The sequence below is a fragment of the Megascapheus bottae genome, chromosome 17 (assembly GCF_031878675.1).
Source record: "Megascapheus bottae isolate mThoBot1 chromosome 17, mThoBot2.hap1, whole genome shotgun sequence".
NCBI classification, from domain to species: Eukaryota; Metazoa; Chordata; class Mammalia; order Rodentia; family Geomyidae; genus Megascapheus; species Megascapheus bottae.
The window spans coordinates 1,240,250-1,264,638 of record NC_143525.1 but is presented as its reverse complement, the minus strand read 5'-3'; the positions used below and the strand labels follow the sequence as shown (position 1 = coordinate 1,264,638).

Sequence of the window (24,389 nt, the reverse complement as noted above, 5' to 3'; positions counted from 1 at the left end):
GGAGGCTCAAATCTGAAGATCGCAGTTCAAAGCCAGTCTAAGAAGGAAAGTCTATAATTCTTAACTCCAATTAATCACCAAAAAACAGGAAGAGCACTACCCTTGAGCAAAAAAACCTTAAGGGTAGGACAACCATCATAAAAAAAAAAAATCCTGCCAAAAGCCTGAAGTGGAGCTGTGACTCAAGTGGTAGAGTAATAGCCTTGAAAAAGCTCAGGGAGAGAGCCCCACCCCTGAGTTCAAGCTCTAGGACCAGTGCAAATGCAGTTGTGGGCATGCATATGCATATGCATACATATACGAATACACATACATACATATATACATACACACACACAGTTAATCTTTTAAATATTTACATATTGGATACTTAATGACAGATACATCTTAGGAACATAAGAAGCCATAAAAAGTCCAAGATTCCTCATCTCTAGGGCTACAGAGACATGATCCAAAATGCAGATGGGGAAAGGCACATGCAGGAGGCAGTCCTAACTAGCCCGACAGCACTACAGGTCTGGAGCTGGAGTCACAGATGGTTGGAGACTGAAGATCTGGAGCCAGAGCAGCTGCAACTCCATGTGGTCAGGACTATCCCCATCCCCACCCTCCCACCCCTACCCCCACCCCCACATGCCTCCACATGACAAAGGCCTCTCACTCCAAAAGCAAGATTCCCAGTTTCAGGACACATGATCACTCATACTTTCACACCCTAGACCTTGCAGACCTTCCCCCCTATACAAAGTCCTGGGACACCGCTTTCTCCGGCCCATTCCTCATTGTTACAGGAAAGCTCCTGAATTGTCACCCTACATACATTGGGGCATCTGTAGCACCTCTATCCAGATACTCCTACAATCTGCTCCCTCCCACAGTGCCCCAGGACATCCCTCTCCATATTAATGATATGTCCATCTCAATCTGTCCTCCCTCACATCATTCCCCCTCACTTTGACTCCTGATTCTCTTCCTCCCTGTCTCCTCTCACTTTGTGGAGGGTAATTTCTGGAATGGCCAAGGCCCATTTCCGCCTGTGAAACTGACCCAGCCACTCCAGGAACACTCTCACAGGCTCCTCCCATCGTTCTTGGATAGCCCCATAACCCACCATGTCCCCAAGTATATGATGCCTCCACAGCTTGCCCCTCCCCTGCCAATCCCACAGCCCTTCTACCACCCCTCTCCCCTTCTGAAGTCCTGGTTCCTTCTGTGGACACTCTCCTGGACACTGACAGGCCTGAGGCACACTCATCTTCCTCTCCAGGGGATGCGGTCACCCACAGTGCAGCAGGCACATGCTTCTCCATGGGAGCGCCCACAACTGTAAGCATCTCCAGAGGCAAAGGTCCTTGCACAGCCCCAGGGACTATTCTGTTGCTCCTACTTCTCCACAAACCTGGGGCACCTTCAGTGCCTTCCGCTCCCTCATTAAGTCCAGGAAGCCTGGCAACAGTAGGCGTCTCAGTGGTTCTCCTCCCCAAGCCCATGCTATCCTCATAGCTGCAATCTCCCACCATCAGGAGCCCAGGGACCCCAGATGCTGTGGAGACTTCCTGGGTCATGAAAACTCGAGTAGCCGCAGGCATCTCAACACTCTGTCTTCCTCCTGATAAACCCAGGACACCCTCAGAGAACGTCTCCTCCTCCCTTGCAGGGTCAAGGTGTCCCACAGCCACAGATGCCCCTGCAGTCTGCCTGATCCTTGACAAATCTGACACCCTTCCACAGAGTGTCTTGTCCTGTGTGGACCCAGACATCCTGGCAGAAGCAGGCATCCCTACACTGGTGGAAGCCTTGGCAAATGCTGGTCCCCACTCTGCCTCTCTCTCCATGCCCAGGCCTGACATACTTTCAGAGCGAGTTTCCTCCAGCACAGGCCTAGGCACCCTCAGAGCCACAGGCCCCCCACCACCTGGGGAGAGCCCTGCAGCCACAGGAATTCCTGCAGTTTGTCTCCTTTCTGACAAGCCTGAAAACCCCTCAGAGCCAGTTTCTGCCTCCAAAGAGCCAAGTTCCTCAGGAGCCACAGGAACCCCAAAAGTCTGTCTCCTTCCCAATGAACAGGAGAAAGCCCCACAATCAGCAACTTTTCCTACAGACCAAAGCTCCTCAGGGGCCACAGGCACCTCAGCAGCAGGAGCCCTGGACCATGGGTTCACACTATCTTCCGAGTGGCTGCCCTGACATGCAGGGCTAGACACCCACAAAGCTGCAGGCACCCTGGCAGGCACACTCAAAGCTATGGGGATTCCTGTCGGGGTACCTCTGTGCTTGGGTACCCCTGCTGCCCTGGGCATCCCCAATGTCTCAGATATGCCCACAGCCTGCCTTCTCCCACACAAACACGAGGCAGCCCCACAAACAGCATCTTGATTCACAAGCCCAGGAACCTGAAAAGTTGCAGACCCTACAGCCTCTTGCTCGTCAATCTGCCTTCTTCCCCACAGGTTCAGGATCCTTCCACTGTGTGTCTCCTCCTTAGTCAGCTCTGGCTCTGTCTCAGCCACCGGTGCCCCCAGAGACTGCTGCTTCTCCTGCAGGCCTGGGAGGACAGTGTAACTGGTCCCTTTCTCCCTTTCTCCCAGCACCACAGCCCTAGACAACTCTCGCAGCTGGCCTGTTCCTCTCAGTCCCGAGACACTCACACAATCTGTCTCCCTTCCTGCAGTCCCGGCTACTCCCACAGCATGCTCTCGACCCCACAGGCCCTGGGTCCACTCCTGGGGACCACAGACAGGATGTGCAAGGCCACATGACCCTGCATTGCCTTCTGAGCTCCTCTCTACCCACATGCTCCTCTCTGCCCTTTCCCTGAAGCCTGGGTCACACCCACATGGAGCTTCCTCCTCAGTGGCACAAGGCATTGCTGTAGGCTGCCCTGCACCCCACAAACCAGGGGTACTCTCAGAGCCTACATCCTCCTCTACTTGCCTCCTCTGCCATATGCCTGAGGGACCCATAGGGACAGTTTCTTCTGTCACAGCTCTAGGTACTACCCAGACACCGGGTACCTCCACAAGCTGTCTCCTTTCCCATAAGCTTGGAGTATCCCCACAGCCTGCCAGTCGTGTCACAGCCCCAGGAACCTGTACCACCAGGCCCCGGTCCTCCAGGCCAGGGGTATCCCCACAACCCATCTCCACCTCTCCAGCTCTGAGGACACCCACAGCCTCAGGTAACGCCATGCCTCCAAGGACTTCCAGAGTCTGTCCTGGTTCCTGAGGACCCGGGACACCTACACAGCCTACCTCCTCCGAGACTCCAGGCACCACAGCAGGGGAAGACGCTAGCCCTGCCTGCGCCGGCCCACAGGAGCCTGAGGTTAGCTCACAACCTGTCCCAAGCCCCACAGCTGTGGTCAGCCCTGAGATCTCGGACCCGGCCCTGGTCTGTCCTCTCACCCAGGGTCCCGTGACACCATCTTGGCTGGTCTCTAACCAAGATGCACGGCCAGGGATACCCCTTTCCACGGCCCTCTCTCCAGCAGGCACAGGATGGAGCTCCACTCTGCTTCCTTCCCAGCATCCTGACGCCACTCTCATAGCCTGCACCTTCAACCACAGTTCCAGGATGCTTTCGTGCCCCAGAGGGCTGGGACGCCCTTTCCTCTCACAGTCCAGGAGACTCCAGATGCCGCCGGCCACCTCTTCCTCAGATCTCGTCACCCACGCAGACCCAGCAGGCCCCACGACCGCCGGTTCACCCACAGCCCCGTTCACCCACACAGCCCTGGGGTCCCTCGCAGCCTCGATCGGGCCTGCAGGCCCAGCCGCCCCGGCGGCCCTGCCGGCCCCCGCGGACTCGGCGGCTCGTCTCCGCCGGGGCCGCTGCCCGTCTGCACGGACACCGCGCATCTCCCGCACCGAGGACCTCGCCCGACGCCCCGCGCCTCGGAACGTCCCAGCACCCCATCGCCGCGCCCACGGCCACAGAACGCCTCGCCGCGAACCGCCGAGCCCCAAGCCGCGGGCCTTCATCCCGGCAGCCGGCTCGCGGCCGCTCCGAGGCCACCGCCTCCCCGCAGCAGCCGGCCCCGCCGACGCCCCGGGCCCAGGCCTCGGGCTGGCCGCCCACCTCCCCCCGAAGCCCTCCGCCGCGCCCCGGCTTCCCCCCAGCTCCGCCCCTCGGCCCCCCGCCGGGCCTCAGGCTGCCCCGGGCCCGCCCCCGAGCTGGAAAGAAGAAACAGGAATGGGGAGACGCCGCGGCGGGCCGTTCCCGGTCGAGGTGCCCTCTCCCCCAGATGCGTGACGCCCAATGTGGCTTCCCAGAATCCCCGAGCCCGAGCCCACCTGGCCGGGGCGAGGCGCGGCTACCGGGAGGCGGGCCGGGAACCCCAACTAGGCCTTGCTTCCGGCCGCTCCTCCTGTTGCCATAGCAACCGGCGACCGGCGTCTGCGGAGCCGTTGCGGCTCCGGAGCCACGGGGGGGATCCCGGAGCTGAACGGCCGTAAGTTTAGCCACCGCCGTCAATGGGCCGAGGACAGGGACCAGGTTAGGAAGGAACTTCGGGCGGCAGAGGGAAGCTAGTCACGAAAGAGCGGCAAAACGAGAACCGAACGGCGGTGCGGAGGAATTAAGACCTTCGGAGGCCCCCGTAGCCGGGGCCGAGCGGCGCTGACTTGCGCAGGCTCCGCCCTCCCGGAAGAAAGCTCCGCCCTCCCGGGAGAGGCCCCGCCTCCGGGGAGAAGGCCCCGCCCGGCGGCCCCGGGGAAGGCTTTCCCCGCTCCCTATGGGCTCCGCCTCATGGCGGGACCCGGAGGCTCCTCCCGCTCGCTGCCGAGCGCCGCCAGGGGCGGCTCCTCCGTCTCGCTGCCGGACACGGATCGTGGCGATTCCTCGGTGTGTCTGACGGGCGCGGTCTGCGGCGGCTCCTCCGTGTCTCTGCCGGACGTGGTCTGCCGCGGCTCCTCCGTCTCCCTGCCGGGCGCGGTCCCCGAGGACTCGGCCGACTCCCTGCAGGGCGCGGACTGCAGCGGCTCCTCCGTGTCCCTGCCCGGCGCGGCCCCCGAGGGCTCCCCCGGAGCTCCGCCGGACGCGGCCCCCATGGCCCGCTACGAGGAGGTGAGCGTGACCGGCTTCGAGGCGTTCAACCGGGCGGTGGAGCAGTACCAAGACAAGACCATCTTCGCCTACTTCAGCGGCTCGAAGGACGCGGAAGGCAAGAGCTGGTGTCCGGACTGCGTGCAGGGTGAGGCCCGGCGGGGCCCGGGGGCGGCGGGGCCCGGGGGCGGCGGGGCGGCGGGGCGCCGGGCCTTCGCGCCCGCCCGCCGCGGTGGTCGGGCGGACCCCTCCTCCAGGGGCGCGGGGAGGGCTCGCTTGGTCCTCAGCACCCCGTGTGCTGCTGGGCCCCCAGGAGACCGCGTCACACAGCCGCACTGCTGGTCAAGGTCTGAGTTCCGGACCGGGACGGGGGAGGGGGCGGGGAGGAGGAGAGGAGGAGGGCGAAGCTGATCTCTCATGGCTCTGTATTCACATTTTTGGTTTGGTTAAGCGGAACCGGTGGTTCGAGAGGGGCTGAAACATGTCACTGAAGCATGTGTGTTCATCTACTGCCAAGTGGGAGAAAGAACCTAGTAAGTGGCCGTGTACACTGTGTTTTACAAACGTGCTCGAGCCTTCAGCACGTGTGGGTAGAAAGAGCCCTAGACTGGCTCTGCGTTTTAAGTCTACTGGAGCTACTATGACATTCAAACTTAATTCCAGTGTTCCATTTGAACTAAGTGGAGGTTTAATTAAATGATTTTGACCTGTGTAAATTCCAGATTTAACTGACTTTACCTTTATTTTAGTCGTACTTGAAAATGAAGGCTTTCCTGAGCACAGTGGAAAAATTATAGTCCTCTTAAGTTTTTAAAAACATTTAGAAAAACATTTTAAAATGCAAGGCTATGTTTAGTATTAGGCAAACTGTAATAAACCAAGTAAATATTTTATTAAGCAAACTGTAATAAACCAAGTATTTATTTTTACAATCATTTGTTTGACGTAGCTGGAAAGATCCAAATAATGACTTCAGACAAAAACTGAAACTGACTGCAGTGCCCACACTACTTAAATATGGAACTGTAAGTATCTTTCTGAAAATATGTTGGGGCTGTAATGCACTTTGTCAAACAAACACATTAAACTTAGCAGCTCAACTCAGGAAGATTGCAGTTCCAGACCAACTAGGGCAAAGAGATCCCCAACAGAACAAAAGAAGCAAGAATTGGTGATTCTGGGCTATCATCCAAACTACAACCCGAAGCATAGGACTGACCTGCATAAAAAGTAAAACTCCAGTCTCAGTAAGCTGAGCAAGCTGGGCACTCGTGTTAGCACCTGTAATACTAGCTATTCTGAAAGCTAAGACAAGCACCAGGATTCAAAGCTAGCCTGGACAGGAAATTTTGCGAGATTTTCATCTCCACTTAACCCTCCGCCCCCCGCCCTCCCAAAAGGCTCAAATGGTCGAGTGCCAGCTTGAGGAAAACAGCTCAAGGACTGAGCCTGGGTACTAAGTTCAAGCCCCAAGACCAGCACAAAATAAAAATAAAATAACAAAAATGGCCGAGACATGGCTTAAGTAGTAAAGCATCTACCTCTACAGCTTGAAGCCTTGAACTCTAACAAGGGTAAACCTCCTTTCCTCCCCCCTACACAATGCAACTTAGATGGGTAGGCATGATAGTACATACTTATAGTCCCAACACATAGGAGACTGAGGCAGAAGGATCTCAAGTTTGAGGTCGGCCTGGGCTATTCTGCCAAGACAGTCCTTCAAAAATATAGACAAAACACCTATTAAGAATGCACATATTTAAATATTAAGTCTGTGGCTTTTCTTCTGGGTGTATGAGTGTATAGTTCAGCTTTTTCTGCTCTTCCATTTAAGCCACAACTCCACTTCCAGCTTTTTGCTGATTAGTAGGTTTCCTGCCCCAGTTGTCTTCAAACCATTATCCTCACTCTTGGCCTCTGAGTACCTAGGATTATTGGTGTGAGCCACTTGGGCCCACCTCTTTTTGTTCTTTATAAGCTACTTTTCTAAGAAATAGGAAGTTGGGTGATTCATAATGCCTTACATCAGAGGTTTTCTATTTAATTCATAAGATTTATAAGTAAGCTCCTAAGTGAGAGTTGGGGCAAGCCTTGGGCGTGCCGTCTCCTGTGGAACTTCCTAATAGGGATTTATTTCCCTTGAGCCAAGTATTTTAATGATTCGTCGTAAGGCAAATACCTTAAATGTCTCATAAAACTTGTTATAACCAGTTGGTAGACTTAGCATGGCATAATTTTAATAACATTTTGTAGCAGTGGTTAAGCCTTAACTATTCTTTTCTTACAGCCCCAAAAACTGGTAGAATCTGAGTGCCTCCAGGCCACCCTCGTGGAGATGTTATTCTCTGAAGATTAAGATTTGATGATGGTGACTGTGTCAATTTCCTGGTTCTCTAGTATACTAAAAAACTTCATACTTTCTTTGAATTTATAACAGTAAAGAAGTGAATGATGGTTTAAAATCAGTTATGTCTAAACAATAAAGAATAATAAAAAATGTGAACCTAGCCTGGAGTTTGCCTAGCATGCACAGAGACCCAGGTTCGATTCCTTGATACCACATACATAGCAAAAGCCGGAAGTGGTGCTGAGACTCAAGTGCTAGAACTCTAGCCTTGAAAAAGTCCAAGGACAGTGCTCAGGCCCTGAGTTCAAGACCAGGACTGGCAAAAAAAAAAAAGATGTGAACCTTCGATTTGCTTGCTATGTGTAGGTACCTTACAAGAAACAAGTCTAGCAAAGGGATATGACTGGAGGTCAGACTCCTCCTGGTAGTGCAGTGGAGAACTTTCAAAGTTCAGAAAGAATCAGAATCTTTTCCATTCCACAGTCTTGGCAGAACAACTGATAGTAGTACGACCTTTGCCTTTGGAATGGAGGATTTCAACAAAGCAAAACGCAACAGTCTAAAGCTGCTGGCTCAAAGAGCAGAGTGAGGGACTAGATAGTGGTGAGAATAAATCCATCTTCCTGAGACACTGACTCTACTCCTTACTGCTTTGTAACCCCAGGCAAGTTTCTTAAGGTCTCTAAACTTCTTTCCTCCTGACACTGTCCTGCAAATAACATGACAATTAAAGATAGCATTTTACTGTCTGGTTAGTGGTACCTGTCCAATTATTAACTTAAACTACCACAAACAACTGATGTGTTCTGTTTTATGACAGAGAGATCCTTAATTCCAGTCTTGTAGCTCTGTGTGTAGGAAGGGAAACAGCTGATCTAGGACTGCTAGCTTCTAAGGGACAGGCTTGCCAAGACCCATGTCAGGATCAGTTAAGCTTAGAGTTCAGTACAGTGGTCTATTTGGTGGTCTTCCCCTCCTCCATGCACACTGCTTCCTTAAACTAGTCTGATTCTGTTAATAAAAAACCTATAGACCAGCGAGTGTGGTGGCTCACACCTGTAATCCTAGCTACTCTGGAGGCTGAGTAGCTAGGATCTTGATCTGAGGATCAAGGTTCAAAGCTGGCCTGGCACAAAAGGACCTAAGACTCTTATCTCTAACCTCTAGAAAATGGGGGAAGTGGGGTCTGGCTCAAGGGTAGGGCGGTAACCAAGGGCTGAAGAGTCCGGGGTTAGGGAGGTAACCAAGGGCTGAAGAGCTCAGGGATAGCCCCCAGGCCAATTCAAGCCCCATGACCATTCTCCTACCCCCACCCCCAAAAAAACCTTACAGACCCTCAGAGAAATCAAAGCCAATCAATTCTGGTTGAACAGAAACAATTTATTAACAATGAAAAGGTGCTGATGTAAAAACACACTAAAGATTCCAGGTATTACAATCCATGTAGTAAGAAGTCAGTCTTCACTGTACAAGAGACACACACACACAAATATATATATATACATCTTCAACGCCTGCTCTGTTTCTTGTTCTTCATTTTCCTGACGTGTTATTTTGCTGTTGCTGTTCTGCCAGAGCCTGCTGAAGACGCATACGCTTCCGGGAATAGTGTTGCCAGTGTAGGATCTGCTGTTCATCAATGAATTTTGCACACTGAGCATTCACCAGCTCCTTCCGGAAGTGTTCATATTGGAGCAGCTCTAACATATGTAGACATTGAGGGTACCTGGGTTTAAGTTTATAAGTTAATAATCAGCATAACTGAAGTCAGTGATGGCAAATTCTAATGCAATTACTCAAAATTATCTTGTAGCTCACTATTTCTATTAACATTCATGTTGTACACTTGGGTAGTGTAGGTTCCTACTCACCAGTACAGAAAAGCTACTCAGGGAAAGTCATTGGAGAAATTTTTTGAGTGAAAACATTTCAAGTTCAAAACAACTTGCCCAAGGCTATTCTGTATAGTATGGTAAGCAGAGCCAAACTTTGGAGATAAATTCATGTCATTCTACTCTATTCATTTCCAAGGTGAGGAATATGAACACTTTAGTAACTTTCATTTACAAATACTGATTGATTCTCCAGTCATTTAAAAGGTAACTTTCATTTAAAATTGACTCAACTTCAAAAGAGAGTTTCTACATTGTGGTGGCAAACACCTATAATCCCAGTAAATCAGAAGACCCAGATGGGAGAATCTTTTGAGAAAATTAAACTCCACACAAAAACAAGAAAGTTCTCATTTTCCACAGGAATCATAGCAATTTTGAAATTATAAGTATTTGAGGATGGAGCAAATATACAAGTACACTTTATAAAGGCAAATTGTTGACTATCAGAAAAGGAGGCATAGAAGGTAAGGAGAAGGGGAAGGCTATGGTGGACCCTGTTATTATACTGGAAGTGAAGACAGAATATATGTCCGGATTTCGTTTGTTTGTTTCTTGGTCCTGAGGCTTCAACTGAGGGCTTGGGTGATGTCCCTTTTGCAGTCAAAGCCTAGTGTTCTACTTACACCACGGCTCCACTTCTGCTTCTAGATTTTTCTGTTTTTGTTGTTTGGTGGGGGGGGGGGGTTAATTGCAGGTAAGTCTTAGGGACTTTCCTGCCTGAGCTGGCTTCAAAGCAATTATTTAAATTTGCCAGTCCAAGGCCTTGAACTAGACACTGTCCTACAGCTTTCTCCAGGCTAGCACTAGACCACTTGACCCACAGCATCACTTCCACCTTTTTGTATGTATGTGATTCAAAGAAATCAAACTCCGGACTCTCTGCATGCTAGGCAAGCACTCTACCACTAGGCCACACTTCTGGCCACCAAACAGATTTTTTTTTCAAATAAATACCTTTAATGATGCCAAAATTAGTGAGCAAGAGTATGTAAGAAAACATGTATAGGCCAGGAGTGTGGCCTAGTGATAGAATGCTTGCCTAGCATGCACAAACACCCGGGTTGGATTCCAATAAATGGAAAAAAGCCAGAAGTGGTGCTGAGGCTCAAGTGGTAGAGCTCTGGTCTTGAGAAAGACCAAAGACAGTGCTCAGGCCCTGAGTTCAAGCCCAGGACCGGCAATAAATAAAAAAAAGTAATGATTTAGTGGTAGAGTACTTGCCTAGCATGCATGAAGTCCTGGGTTTGGGATTTCTCAGTAACACATAAACAAAGGCCAGAAGTAGCACTGTAGATCAAGTGGTATAGCTAGCTTGAACAAAAAACTCAGGGACAGTGCAGAGGCCCTGAGTTCATCAAACCCCAGCACTGACTAACACAAATACACACAAAACAATGGTAATGAGCAAAAAATGGATCTGGAGGTTTGGTTCAGTGCCCTAGTAAGGCCAAGGTCCTGAGTGTAACCCTGAATACCTCCAAAGAAACCCTAAAGGGTTCTGGTTCTGTAGGTCTGGGGTGGGGCCTGAGCTCTGCATTTCTAACACTTCCAAAAGATACCAAAACTGCAGGTCTGAGCATCACCATAGGACAGATACTACGTTGTCATTCCAAGGTATTAGAGGTCTGCTATTTACAAAAAAAAAAAAAAATAGCTGTAATTGTTGGTTTGTTAAGCCTAGAAATAGTCTACTCCTGTTGGCCTTGATAAGTTTCTCAAAACAGTATCAGCAGTTTAAAAGCTCTAGGTGTGTGGCCTTCAGCAAGTACTTAATAAACCTAAGTTCAGTAACTTGCAAAACCTGACAACTGGCTTCAGCCACATGTTGACCTGGGAAACCATTACCAACTCTTTCATTTTTGTTTTGATCAGGTGTAGGGCTTGAACTCTGGGCCTAGGCGCTGTCTCTGAACTCTTCAGCTCAAGGTTACCGCCCTACCCTTGAGCCACAGCACTACCAATGATTTTCTAGTAGTTAATTGGAGATAAGAGTCTTATGATCTTTAGGATCAGGGCTGACTCTGAACCTAGGTCTTCAGATTTCAGCCTCCTGAGTAGCTAGCTAGAATACAGGCATGAGCCACCACCGTACCCAGCTAACTCTCCCATTTTTTTTTTTTTTTTGGCCAGTCATGGGGCTTGAACTCAGGGCCTGAACACTGTCCTTAAGCTTTCTCAAGTAGGGCTCTACCACTTGAGCCACAGTGCCACTTCTGGTTTTTTTCTATGTATGTGGTACTAAAGAATGGAACCCAGGTCTTCCTGCATGCTAGGCAAGGTCTCTACCACTAGGCCAAGCTCCCAGCCCAACTGTTGTACTTTTTAAAGAGTACCTAGCACTCTGTTACATAAAACCTTCCAACCTTTAATTCTTGGCAATTACATTAAAATTTAAAAATTTTGTAAGACTTAAATACACAAAGAATTAATTTCCAATTTCCATTTAAAGAGAATAGGGGGATGGGATGAAACTCACTGGCAAAGTACTTACTTAACAAGCTTAACATCCTGGGTTCAATTCCCAGTATCAAAAGAAAAAAAGATAGTTAAAAGGGAATCGTTGTGTGGTTATGCTTTAAATAATCCTTAAAGTGAGTGTCTAGTGAACAATCTAAAAGACGTGTTTATGTATGAGCAGTAATCATTATCAGCACATTTAGCACAGCAATGCTCAGAACACAGAGAGTCCTGAAAACAGCAGCTCTGTGATGCACATAAGGTTTTCTTCTCCAAAACACGGTCCATTCAACTACCACTTTTGGAATACTCCTTAGTTTTCAGCCTATGGTTTAGTCCCAGCACTTGAGGGAATGAATGAAAGCAGAAATAACCAAGAAGTAGATCACTGCAATAATCCAAGTTAGCCGGGTTAGGTGGCTCACACCTGTAAGCCTAGCTACTCAGAAGGCTGAGATCTGAAGGTCACCATTCAAAGCCAGCTGTCTAAAACCAGCTGAGCACTAAGCCCTGAGACCCTTATCTCCCAAAACAGGAGGTGGCCCTGAGGCTCACAGGGATAGGGCAGTAGCTTTGAGCTGAAGAGCTCAAGGACAGTGCCCAGGCCCAGAGTCCAAGCCCCATGACCCACCAAAAAAAAAAAAAATCCAAATTAGAGATGACAGTGTCTTAAAATGGCAAAAATGAAAACTGGAAATATTAAAAATTCTTTATCCAGTGTGAAATAAAGATTGCTAAGTATCAGTGCTTTGGATTATAATAAAATGGACACATCTTTAGGATTATAAAATTAAACTTACTTTAGATACTTGGCATATTCTGGTTCTTTCCAGTAAAGCAAGTACTTAAGATAATTAACAAAAGCTTTGTCTTTGAAGTAGCCTCTTTGGGCAAGAACTGAAAGAGAAAAAAAAAAAATCAGTCAATCTTTGGACTACTCACTTGTGACCTTTAAAGACTCACTGGGCATAGGTGGCTCACGCCTATAATCCTAGCTACTCAGGAGGCTGAGATCTGAGGATCAAGGTTCAAAGCCAGCAGGGCACAAAAGAACCTTAGACTATTTTTTTTTTCCCAGTCCTGGGAAGAACAGTCTTCGGGCTTTCCTCATGGTTAGTGCTCTATCAAGGAATTGAACCGAGGTCACTATGTTTGCTAGGCAAGCATTCTACCACTAGGCCAAACTCCCAGCCTAACCTAAGACTCTCATCTCCAATTAACCTCTAGAAATGGGAAGTGAGGCTTGGCTCAAGGGTATGGTGGTAGCCCTGAACTGAAGAGCTCAGGAACAACACCAACACAGAGTTCAAGCCCCATAACCCACACACAAAATAAATGCACAAACAAAACAACTCATCCTCACCAGCACAATAAATTCAAACATCTAATTTGCACAATTCTACACACCAGCATAATAGGATGCAATTCATTAACGGAGGATGTATAAAAGTAAATGCTGCTATGAACTACATCCCTTCTGTCAAAAATCATTAATGGCTAGCAATCCAACCTCATGAGGTACTGAACAACTTACAATTTAGGTAATTTGGATTGGCTAAACACTGCACAAACTCCAACTCCAACTGAAACCGAAGTCGATTTCCAGCATCATCTAGAAGACAACAAAAGTCATCCAAAATAATGGTTACTACAAGTAATACTGATTAGTAGAAAAAGAAAAAAAAAAGCAGTAGAGGAACCTAATGCTGAGACACTTGCATTAACAGAAAACCAATATAGTAGTCTTTAACTTGGGGTTGGGTGAGAAGCCTTAATAATCCAAGAAAATTGCGTCCCTGGTTAAAAAGTGACAGGAGTTTCTCCAAAGGAAGTCATTCAAGAAAAGAAAGCAGGAAGTGATGCTGTGGCCCAAGTGGTAAAATGGTAGCCTCGAGCTGAAGAGTTTGGAGACAGTGCCCAGGCCCCGAGTTCAGGCCTCAGTGGTGCTGAGGCTCAAGTGGTAGAGCTCTAGCCTTGAGAAAATCCAGGGACAGTGCTCAGGCCCTGACAGAGCTCAAGCCCAGGACTGGCAAAGAACACAATACATATATCCAAGCTAGGTGTGGTGGCTCAAGCCTGTAATCCTAGCTACTCTGGAGGCTGAGATCTGAGGATTAAGGTTGGAAGCCAGGCCACCCCAGTCTCTGCACTACAAAGCCATGAGACTCTTATCTCCAATTAATCTCTAGAAAAAAGGAAAGTGGGGCTGCGGATCAAGCATAGGGAGGTAATCCTGAGCTGAAGAGCTGGACAGCGCCCAGGCCGCGTTCAAGCCCCATGACACCCAGCCCACCCCCCAAAAAAGAGGAACACGGACGCTACTCAGACGGCAGATCTGAGGGCGGAGGTGCCAGCCAACCCAGGGAGAAACTCCACGAGGTTCCTGCAGTCCACTGGGGACGTGGGGTGTGGCTCCAGTGTCAAAGCCCAGCCTTGAGCGGGACAGCTCGGGGACACGACCCACCAGAGCAGCGACGACGAACTGTGCAGGCCGATCCGCCAACACGACCACGGGGGGGGGGGTCCTGTGACGAGTGGGCCGGTGAGGGAGCCGCCTTCCCACTCTAACCGTCGAGGGGCAACCCCGACGCCTGCTGCGCTCGCCAACGCTGGGCGCCGGACACCCCACAAGCGGAGCCGGCCAGGAGACCCGAGCAGCACCGGAGGGGAACCCCCTGTACCAACGGGCTCTGCTCACCTCCGAGGCCTCGCCCTTTGTCTGCTGGCCGACGGAGGCGGAGCAGCACTCAGGGCAAAGACGCTCCGAGCCTCCCAACCCCGAGAAGACGACGCGGGCGCATCTGCCGCTGCCCGCGGCGTCGAGAGCCCGATCCCGCCGGGCCCGACTCCACTCCCGCCCGCCGCCAAGCCGGGCGGCCAGGGGCGACCAGACGAGGCCCATGCTCAACCAGGAGCCCACGGTTCCCTCCGCGAGCCCTGGAGCTCCCCTACCAACCTGTCTCCATAGCGACGGCGGCGGCCATCACCGGCGAAGACGCGGACACCGCAAGCTCACTGCGCAGAGGCAGAACTGTGGCAGGAACCCGGGCGGCTCCGGCCTTTCTTTCCGGCCGCAGGGCACCATGGGATGCGGGGCGGGCCCTCCGAGTAGGCCCCGCCCAGCCATGGGAGCCCCGCCCCTGACGTCTTCGTAACGCCTCCCGTCCTCGGGGCGTCTCTCCCGCCTCACTCAGCTGGTGGCACGCCCTCGGGGCGGGGCTCCTCGGGATGGCCCCGCCCCGCACGCTCTCCTGGCTCCGCCCCTCCGCATCGCCCCGCCCTTGGAGCCGCTCCCCCGGGCCGGGCCGTGCAGAGGCTCATCCAGCCCCTGCCAGACCTGGGTGCTTGCCCTGCGCCCTGGCCTGGGTCTTGAGAGCTGCCGTGATGTAACATGGCACAGTTTGACGCCATTTTGAAGTGGATGATTTAAGGACACTGAGGCCTGGTAAAGTTCACTCAGAAATAACGCCCTGAGGAGCTTTGAAGTGCTCCCTTTGCGCTGGCGCGGTGGCCAGCCTGTAATCCTGTCTACTCAGGAGGCTGGGAGCCGAGGATCAAGGTTCAGAGCCAGTCCAGGCACTGAAAAGTCCAGGAGACTCCTATCTCCAAGTAATGACTAGAAATCGGGACGTGGGGCTGTGGCTCAAGGGGTAGGGCAGTGGCCTTGAGCTGACCAGCTCAGGGACAGCGCCCAGGCCCAGAGCTCAAGCCCATGACCAACAAAGAAGGAAAGAAAAGCTACCTTTGGTTCAAGGTGTTGAGGGGAGCGGGGACTGGAGCCATCCGGAATGCCTAAGCGTTCCCGCCCCATTGTGGAAGGTCGACAATGGGACAGCCCAGCCACCCTGACCTCCCCACCCCCCATGAGAAGGGATATGTGGTACAGCCCAGCCACCTTTGTCCTTCCAGGGAGGGGCAACCTTGACCTTCTCCCCACCCCCTTGAGGAGGGATATCTGCTTGGGTGGGGAGGGGGCCTGCTTTGTGTGGAGACCTTTCCAATTTGTGCCCCAACTCCAACTAAGGTGATAGGTAAATTCAAACACTAGGCTATTGGCTCCCTGCGTGTGGCCAGAGCTAGCAATGGTCCCTCTGTGTATGCGACTATCCCATGGGCCACCTGTGTGGCCAGGTTCACTCTCATGGGTTTTGCCCTTAAAAACCCTACATGAGAGCCGCTCGGGGTCACAGTGTCAGCTCCTGAGTTTGCACTGTGTCCCTGGGCTGGTCAGTTCTCTGTCTACTTCCCCAATAAATTCACCTTTTTATAGGAGACTGTCTCTGTGTGATGGACTCTGGTGGGACATGGAATCCCCACCTGGAGGGGTGTGGATTCCCCTCCTCTTGACCTCATAACAGAGGCAGATGACAGAACGCATTCCTCACCCCAAGAATTAACAATTGTTGGACACAATGTAAGGAAAATGCTTCCCCAAACTTTAGCCACTTCCTGCCCCAAAATGCAGATAGTAGGGTGCCCCTCACTGTAAAGCTGGTGGGAAAGGAAAGAAAATCTGCCACATGGTTCAGGCAGAAAAGAGTTTCTTGGGGGAAGAGCAAACTGGGCCACACAAAACCTAGGTTTATGCACACTGAGGGGAAGGAGAGGAGAAAAGTTAGGAAGAAAATAGGATTATATAGGGAAAGGGGATGGGGGACTGGACCACAGTGGTTGTGAAAGTGATCTCAGAGCCCAGGGAACCTCCCTGAGGGAGGGCAGTTCAGGAAATGACCTCAGCAAGTGAAGTGACCTCAAAGCCTAGGTTCCTTTGGTGACTCACAGGTGACTGACAGATGATACTGCTTCTGGGGAGGTGATGAGAAGGAGGGAGGAGCCACTGTCCAGGGTTGACCAGATGCTTATCTTAAGGATAGGCATCTGCTTTATGGCACAATGCATTTTTGCCTCCTGGAAAACCACAAAGGAACACCAGGTGTGATCAAAGCAAACACAAACACCAATCCTTACATAACTTTAAAGCCAAACCACCTCAATGGTATTCAGGCAGAAAGAAAATGGTTTATTTCCAACTGCAGCTGGCCTCAGGCCACGCTACAGGCAGTAGTGGCTAGCAGAGAAGAGGACAACCACCCTCCAGCTAGGGTTTTTCTGGGGAAGGGGCTGAGTAGAAGCTGTGGCCAGGTGTGGGAGAGGTGGGAAAGATGTGGCTACTCTGGGCAAGGATGTGACTTACCAGATACAGATGTGACCTCAGATCCTCCCAGGGTCCCAGAGAGGTGTTTCAGGATGTCACCTCAAGGCAAGGGGGAGGTAACTGCCTCTAGGTGTGCCAGTTACCTAGGTAACACACATACTGGGCAGAGACTTGAAAGAGTGGACCGTGCCACAGCAGCCTTCCCGGGGCTGACCTGATACCGTCTTTAAATACCCCAACAACCCAAGGGGTTGTGTGTCTCTCCCTGCTAGAGCATCTACCCTCTGAGTGTGCTATGGCACTTCAGGTGTGTGTGGGGTTGGGAGGAGGGGCATGACACTGATACAGCTGCCCTAGGAAATGTAGTGGGAGAGGCTGAGGACCTGAGGTGAGGAAAATACTAACATGGCCAAGACCAGGAGAAGGCTGTGTCCCTTCTGCTCTATCTTAATAAACAGTCCTCGGGACTGTGGAAGATCGAGTACGGCCTGTTTGCTTCCTTTCTCCTTCATTTTCCTAACACTCAGCACTGACGGAAATAAAAATTATTGGAAGGAGAGGTAAGAGCATATATAGAGAAGGCAGAGGGTAGAGACAGTGGTTGAGTTCCTTGACTATAGTGGGCACACCACTGTGGCACTTGAACTGTAATGGTGGAAAAGACAGTTGCCAGCTGTGGTGAAAGGAAGGTCATAGGTGAGAAAATAAGACACCTTACTGTTGTGATTAGCTCAGCAAAGGAGCACTGAGCTCAGTGAGGGATGGTGGAGGGATGGTGGACTGTGAGAGGGTCCCAGGCTCCGAGGTCATCTCCACATCCCCAGTGGCCACACCACCTCCTTCTCCACTTCCTACTTAACTCCAACCCTCCAGGGATCAGGAGGGACTGGCCAGCTGCTTGCTCTCTTCCTAATAAACTCCTTGGTGCCTGAATCTCGTGGCAATTTCCTTTGGGTGAACCTTATACTAGCCAAGGCAGGATAGATATCAAACCCTTGTAAGTCACTGTAAGGGACTTGCTTTTATTCAGACAGCAACTTAAGAACATTGGAGAATTTTTATCAAGGGGGGAACATGATACAATTTACCTTAAAATTATATGTATATACATATATATATATATATATACACACATATCCTTAGACAGGCTTTGATTGATCATGGCCATATCTTAATTACTCAAACATACACACACACACACACACACACACACACACACACACACACACCCGCACACACATCCTTGCAGTCAAGAGCCAGTGGCTCATGCCTGTGATCCTAGCTTGAACTATGGTTCAAGTGGAAGAGCACCAATTTTGAGTAAAAAATCTAAGAGATAGTGACCAGGCCTTAACTTCAAGACCCAATACTAGCACACACATACAGCTTTTGAGGCTATAGAACAGTAGTTTTTAACTGGCAAGGAAGTGGGGTGATTTTATCTTCTAGACATACTTGGCAGTGTCTAGAAACATTTTTTTCAATGGGGGTAGGCCTGGGTATACCAGCATGTAGTAAATTCAGGCCTTGGATACTACAAACTTTTTTTTTTTGCAAGTCCTGGGTTTGAGCTCAGGGCCTGAGCACTGTTCTTGGACTTTTCTCAAGGCTAGAGCTCTACCACTTGAGCCTCAGCACCATTTCTGGCTTTTTTCTGTGTATATGGTACTGAGGAATCGAATCCGGGTCATCATGCATGCTAGGCAAGCACTCTACCACTAGGCCAAACTCCTGGCCCCACTTCTAAGATCTTAGTTGCAAACATCCTATCACCACTCCAGCTCAGAAACCTATTAATCCACCAGGCCCACTCTTTGCTTCATAGGATTCCACTTGCAGAATTGTCCCAGTGCTAAAATATAGTGTTTGAAAATCATCAAACTTTTCTGATGTTCTTGTTCTACTGTAAGGAAAGGAAGACTCTAAAGCACCTGGCCATCCCCACAGCACTGGAGCAGCCTACAAGGGCACTGACCCTAGCTATTCACTCCACAGCAAAGAGTGGTACCAAGGAAGCAGTGTTAATGGCATGTTCACATTCCCTTGAAATAGTCCAGGATAGGGGACTTCAGTAATTAAATTGCTTTTTTAAAATAATATTAATATAGAAGATACCTCCAATCTATAGGATCTCACATCTTTCCTTTTTCCTCCTTTCTGCTCCCCTTCATTTTGGGGGGTTAGTCATGGGGCTTGAACTTGGGGCCCAGGCACTGTTGTCTCTGAAATCTTTATGCGCAAGGCTAGTACTGTATCACTTTGAGCCACAGCTTCGCTTCTGGGTTTCTGCGGGTTTCATCGGAGAGCCTCGAAGACTTTCCTGCCCTGGCTAGCTTTGAATTGAGATCCTCAGATCTCAGCCTCCTGACTAGCTAGGATTACAGACGTGAGCCACTGGTGCCTGGCCTAAGAATACATTTCTTTTTTTTAGCTTTTTTTTTTTTTTGCCAGTCCTGGGCTTGAGCTCAGGGCCTGAGCCCTGTCCTTGGACTTTCTCAAGGCTAGCACTCCACCACTTGAACCTCAGCACCATTTCCGGCTTTTGTCTATGTATGTGGTACCAAGGAATCGAACCCGGGTCTTCGAGAATACATTTCTTATTGAGAGCCACTGTCAAGACAGTTGGAGGAAAAAAGTACATCTCAGGTCTTTCCCCTCTGATGCTTCCTCTGAGTCCCTGGCTATCTTTGTGCCATAACAGACAGTGGACAGCAGAGGTCAGCCAATCTCCACCCAGTAGCAAAAAGTAAACTTGGGAAGAGCAGAAACCAAGGCAAGTTTCAAGCAGGACAGAAGCAAAACCTAGCCTCCACAGAGACAACTGCCCAGCAACCCAGCCCCCAAACTCGGGCCCCCTCTGACACTGTGGTGTTCTTGGTACCGCACGACTAAAGCCCTTTCTAGTTTTCATGCTCAGGTTTGAGGATGAAAACATCTAGAGTTTTCCAAGTCTCTTTGGCATGCTTCTGGTGTGTAGTTTTATCTCAAACACAGTTCTGTGATTCGAGACTAGGCCATAACTCTATTGATCTTGGAAAGTCAAGACAACTTTATGCCCACATAAATTCGGGAAAGATGTCCTCTTTTCATTCTGATGGGATTCCTCAGCATTCCCTTCCTGGCAGAGTTTGAGTACTAACAGGTACTATTAGAAACGCTGTAGCCTCAGAATTTATGCCTTCTCCAGCCTGGAGGAGTTACAGCGGGATGCTAGCAGTCCTAGCCAGGAAAAACTAGAGCCAGGGTCTAGACTGGGGCAGGCTACTCCGAGTGTGGGCTCTTTCTTAACGCCTGGCTGTTGGGATATAAGAGGAATGGTCACTTAAGAGCTGTTGTATTCCCTGCCAAGGATAGTTACAGTACTGGGTGCCCAGGAAAAACCCTAGAGATCATCCAAAGAGCAAGCGTGGTCAAACCTAAGAGAGAAAGATGAATAGACACTATTTTGTTTGGCTGTCTGAAGGGATTTCTTTACCAGAGACAGCCTCAAGAACAGAGAAGAATTAAAGAGTAAAAAGCCACACACACACACAAAGGAAAATACACATTTGGCCTCAGAAAAGGGAGTTTTCTAAATGCGCTGATTTAAAACTCTTCAAACTATAGACAGCTCTAAAAAGCAGCCCCTTTGAAAACCCAAAGCCATGCCACATCAGTGTTAGACCCATGAGGAAAATCTCTGAGTAGTGAGTTGGTTGCACAAAGGCTGTGCAGTGCCTACTGCACAGAAGTGAGTGCTCTGCCTTTTTCAGCAAGGACAAACCAGGGATGGGCAGCCACTTAGACAAAGGCAGCAGGAAGTCAAGTTGGCATCAGTAGTCCCAGGGACTCCAGGCAGCCTGAGGTTGGAACACAGGAAAAGAAGCCCAGGGGAGTTGTGGCGTGCCAGTGGCTCATGCCTGTAAACCTAGCTACACGGGAGGCTGAGATATGAAAATCAGGCTTCAATACTGGCACTAAGAAAGAAGGAAGGGAGGGAGGGAGGGAGGAAAAGAGAGAGGGGGGAGGTAGGGAGGAGGGAGCGGGAGGAAGGAGGGAAAGAAGGAAGAAAGGAGGGAAGAAGGAAGGAGGACAAAGAGAATGAGAGTGTGTAGGTCTCTGGATTACATTTCCCTCTTCAGAACTTTTGACCTACCCCATCCTGCTCCCTTACCTAGGTCAACACAACGGCCCTCGTCCAAACCGCCCTTCTCAGCCTCTGCCACCCACTCCTAAGCCATACCTCATCTTTTGTTCTTCTCGCCTCGACTTCTTCAAAAAGCCAGTTGCACTCGTGTTTTTGTTGTTGTTGTTGTTGTTTTGCCAGTCCTGGGGATTGAACTCGGGGCCCGGGCACTATCCTTGAGCTTTCTCATTGCTCAACCCCTTGAGCCACAGCACCACTTCCAGCTAGTTTTGTGTATGTGGCACTGAGGAATTGAAGCCAGGCCTTCATGCATGGTAGGCAAGCGCTCTACCACTAGGCCACACTCCTGGCTTTGTACTCATTGTTTAAGCAATCCTAGCCTCAGAGTCTGTCTTTCCCCAGATCTAACCTCTTATCTCTCTGGACTGTCCCAGTGTCAAAGCCACTGGCCTGTTCTGAGTTTCTGTTCTTTCTGACCTTCCTATAGATTTGACCATGTTCCTCTCCATTGGTTCTTTTGAATCTGAACTTTAACCCCATCTCCTCTCTCTATGTCTTCTTCTTACCCACATCCTGCAGATGGCTCCAGAATTCTGTCCTTGGCCTTACCACCCACCATGAAGTGTCAGCTGCTTACTTGGCACAAACCATCCACCATGAAATGTCAGCTCCTGCCAGGTTGCTAATGTCTGTCCCTCTCTGCAGATCTTTCCTGAGCACCAGACCTTCAGGGCCTTATCCTGCAGAAACTAGACTCAATGTCCAGTCAAAGGACCCTGACTAGACTCAATGTCCAGTCAAAGGATCCTGACTCCTTAGCATACTTTAGCAGTCCAGTCAAGTACCTCTGCCTTTCCCTCTTTGGGGCGACTTCCTTCCTGATCTGTTGCCTTTCTCTTCCATAGTGAGCAAGTCAACCCAATGTCTCTGTCTTGTCTCTTAAAAGCCAGCCCTAGCGCCATTACTCTAGCTTAGGGCTCTGTCATACCAGTTCCTAATGTCCTTCCCTCTTTTCTGGTGAATCTCCAAAACTCTCCCTAAGTGATATTTGGAATACATGCAGTTGTACCTTCCTTCACTCTCTCCCTCAAACACTTTTAGGGGCTCCTCTTCCTCCCTCACCCGTACATAGCCTTCAGGCTATCATGCCATCAGCCACTAAATCATCTGCTTTCCTGACCACATGCTGGGCATGCTTTCTCCTAAGAATACACGTAAGCTCAGCCTGAGTTCCATCATGTGGCATCACCATTTGCCCTCCCTGAAGGCATAGAGGAGGTGAGGAGAAGGGGTACAGGGATGAGTATTAGCAACACTCCACACAGTGCAGGGACCAGGGCCTTGCAAGGGCAGTACATCAGGCATGAGTTCTCCATTGTCCTTTGCTGCCCCGGTAGGCATTTCTGGATGAGGGTGTGCCCCATACCCATATCCTGTCATGTATATTGGTGTGCAGAACCTGGATCCAGCTCTGTCTGAGACCAGTCCTCAGCAGAAGCTGTGATTCAGTACACATGGCTTGGTTTCGGTCACCTCCCCTCCATTCTCCCTCCTGTCACCTCCCTTTCTTCCTCCTGGCATGCTGCTATGGTTTGAATCTTGTGCCTCCTCCCCAGCCAAGGCTGGCAGGGTAAAGGCCTTGTTCATCTAGTGGCATTGTTGGAACTGTTTGAAGATGGGGTCAAAGGGAGAGACCGCAAGCTATTAGGGGTGTGTCCTGGAAAGTTGTTTAACTCTTCCTTTATATCTTGTTTTCCAGCCTTTGACCATGCAGTTTGCTTCCAGCCACTGTCTTCTGGCATTCTTAGAAACAGGCTTGACAGGAATGGGTGTGCAAGTGTGGACTAGAACCTCTAAGGCCAAAATGGCCCTTTCTCTTTATAACTGTTCTGTGTATTTTGTTATAGTGATCATTATAACATACCTTGGACAGTCTACCATCATACTAAATCTTGAAGCGTTTCTGTCTTGGGCCTTTGCATTTGTAATATATTCTACCCCAAATCCTCCTCTCTACATTTCTGGGTGATCTGACTCTTCTCGTTACTAAGGGGTCAATCCCATGAGTTTCCTACATTCATTCATTCCTCTTACCTCCTAACTTGTACCTATCACAATTTTCATTTATATCATTTGTTAATCTGCCTAAGTGCTTATTTTCTTCTTTTCCCCCTGGAAGACAAGGACTTTATTTACCACAAAATCCCTAAGCATGTCATAGAAACTGGTCTAGAGAAAGGAGCAGAAAAAAAACAAAAAACAGAATGAGCAAACAAAGCCAGGGACAGTGGCTCATGTGATCCCAGCTGCTTGGGAGCTACACATCAGAAGGACTGAAGTTCAAAGCTAGCCTGGGCAAAACTTCTTTTTTCTTTCTTTCTTTTTTCTTTTTTTGTTGTGGACTTGGACTCTGGGCCTGGTTGTTGTCCCTGAACTCTTCAGCTCAAGGCTACCACCCTACCCCTCGAGCCACAGCACCACTTCTGGCTTTCTGATGGTTAATTAGAGGTATGACTCTCATGGACTTTAGCTCCTGGGCTGGCTTTGAACCTTGATCCTCAGATCTCAGCCTCCTGAGTAGCTAGGATTACAAGCACGAGCCACCGTGCCCAATGCAAAAATTCTTGAGACACCCCCCCATCTCAACCAATTAAAAAGCTGGGTACAAGGTATGTGCCATTCATCCCAGATACACGGGAAGCATAGACAGGAGGATCAAGGTTCAGGCTAGTTCTGAAAGCAAGACCCTGTCTCAAAATAACCAGAGCTCTAACTAATGGACTGCTAAGAAGGACAAGGGGAAGAGGAGGAGGCAAAAAGAAAGAGGGTGAATAATTTTGTATTACATTGCTTCTATATACATATACATACACATACACACATATAGCATAAAGAACCTTAGTGAATGCTGTTAATAGGGCTTTGGGGATAGGGAAAGAAAAGTAGACTAGTGGGAGAGGGCTGGGCTAAGGAGGATGAAAGAGGCTAAATAAGGTCGAAATAAATTGCAACTACAAAATAGAACAATGAAACCTATTAAGATTGTTTTGGAGGGCCAGGAGTTTGGCCTAGTGGTAGAGTGCTTGCCTAGCATGCACGAAGACCCAAGTTTGATTCCATGGTACCACATACATAGAAAAAAGCCAGAAGTGGTGCTGGAGGCTCAAGTGGTAGAGCTGTAGCCTTGAGAAAGTCCAAGGACAGTGCTCAGGCCCTGAGCTCAAGCTCAGACTGGCAAAAAAATTGTTTTGGAAAGGAGAGGAAGAATAGTATTAGAGGGGGGTGGCTCATGCCTGTAATCCTAGCTATACTGGAGGCTGAGATCTGAGGATCACAGTTCAAAGCCAGCCCAGGCCCAAAAGACAG

The 24,389-nt window shown here is 49.8% G+C and overlaps 4 protein-coding genes across 4 annotated transcripts in view; 1 reads left to right on the top strand and 3 right to left on the bottom strand.

Annotated features, from left to right (window-relative positions):
• Nucleotides 1-4,359, bottom strand: part of Kiaa0753 (KIAA0753 ortholog) — a 66,129-nt gene extending 61,770 nt beyond the window's left edge. Inside the window, exon 1 of the mRNA XM_090349352.1 lies at nt 4,293-4,359. The gene's annotated coding sequence lies outside the window, so the exon portion shown is untranslated. The remainder of the gene's footprint in view (nt 1-4,292) is intronic.
• On the bottom strand, nt 865-4,101 carry LOC150050769 (uncharacterized). Its single transcript, XM_090349349.1, has one exon. The coding sequence runs from the start codon at nt 3,978-3,980 to the stop codon at nt 903-905; it is 3,078 nt and encodes a 1,025-aa protein (XP_090205475.1). The 5' UTR covers nt 3,981-4,101; the 3' UTR covers nt 865-902.
• Txndc17 (thioredoxin domain containing 17) lies at nt 3,974-7,546 on the top strand. The gene is made up of 4 exons (XM_090349357.1): nt 3,974-5,191; nt 5,495-5,576; nt 5,993-6,068; nt 7,331-7,546. Exons 1-4 carry the CDS (start codon nt 4,747-4,749, stop codon nt 7,397-7,399), a joined length of 672 nt encoding a protein of 223 aa, XP_090205483.1. The 5' UTR covers nt 3,974-4,746; the 3' UTR covers nt 7,400-7,546.
• A 1,203-nt stretch (nt 7,547-8,749) lies between these two features.
• Med31 (mediator complex subunit 31) lies at nt 8,750-14,822 on the bottom strand. Its single transcript, XM_090351550.1, has 4 exons — nt 14,699-14,822; nt 13,277-13,354; nt 12,543-12,639; nt 8,750-9,116 (listed from the first exon to the last, which is right to left on the bottom strand). The coding sequence occupies exons 1-4, from the start codon at nt 14,724-14,726 to the stop codon at nt 8,924-8,926; spliced, it is 396 nt and encodes a 131-aa protein (XP_090207676.1). The 5' UTR covers nt 14,727-14,822; the 3' UTR covers nt 8,750-8,923.
• Nucleotides 14,823-24,389: the final 9,567 nt, after the last annotated feature.

Excerpts from the sequence above, each read along its gene's own strand:
- LOC150050769 (XM_090349349.1), bottom strand. The coding sequence starts at position 3,980 with ATGAAGGCCCGCGGCTTGGGGCTCGGCGGTTCGCGGCGAGGCGTTCTG.
- Med31 (XM_090351550.1), bottom strand. The coding sequence starts at position 14,726 with ATGGCCGCCGCCGTCGCTATGGAGACAG. Across the intron at positions 13,355-14,698 it reads CGCCGTCGCTATGGAGACAG|ATGATGCTGGAAATCGACTT; the intron begins GTTGGTAGGGGA and ends GTTGTCTTCTAG. Across the intron at positions 9,117-12,542 it reads GAATATGCCAAGTATCTAAA|GTACCCTCAATGTCTACATA; the intron begins GTAAGTTTAATT and ends ACTTAAACCCAG.
- Txndc17 (XM_090349357.1), top strand. The coding sequence starts at position 4,747 with ATGGCGGGACCCGGAGGCTCCTCCCGCTCGCTGCCGAGCGCCGCCAGG. Across the intron at positions 5,192-5,494 it reads GTGTCCGGACTGCGTGCAGG|CGGAACCGGTGGTTCGAGAG; the intron begins GTGAGGCCCGGC and ends GGTTTGGTTAAG. Across the intron at positions 6,069-7,330 it reads CACTACTTAAATATGGAACT|CCCCAAAAACTGGTAGAATC; the intron begins GTAAGTATCTTT and ends CTTTTCTTACAG.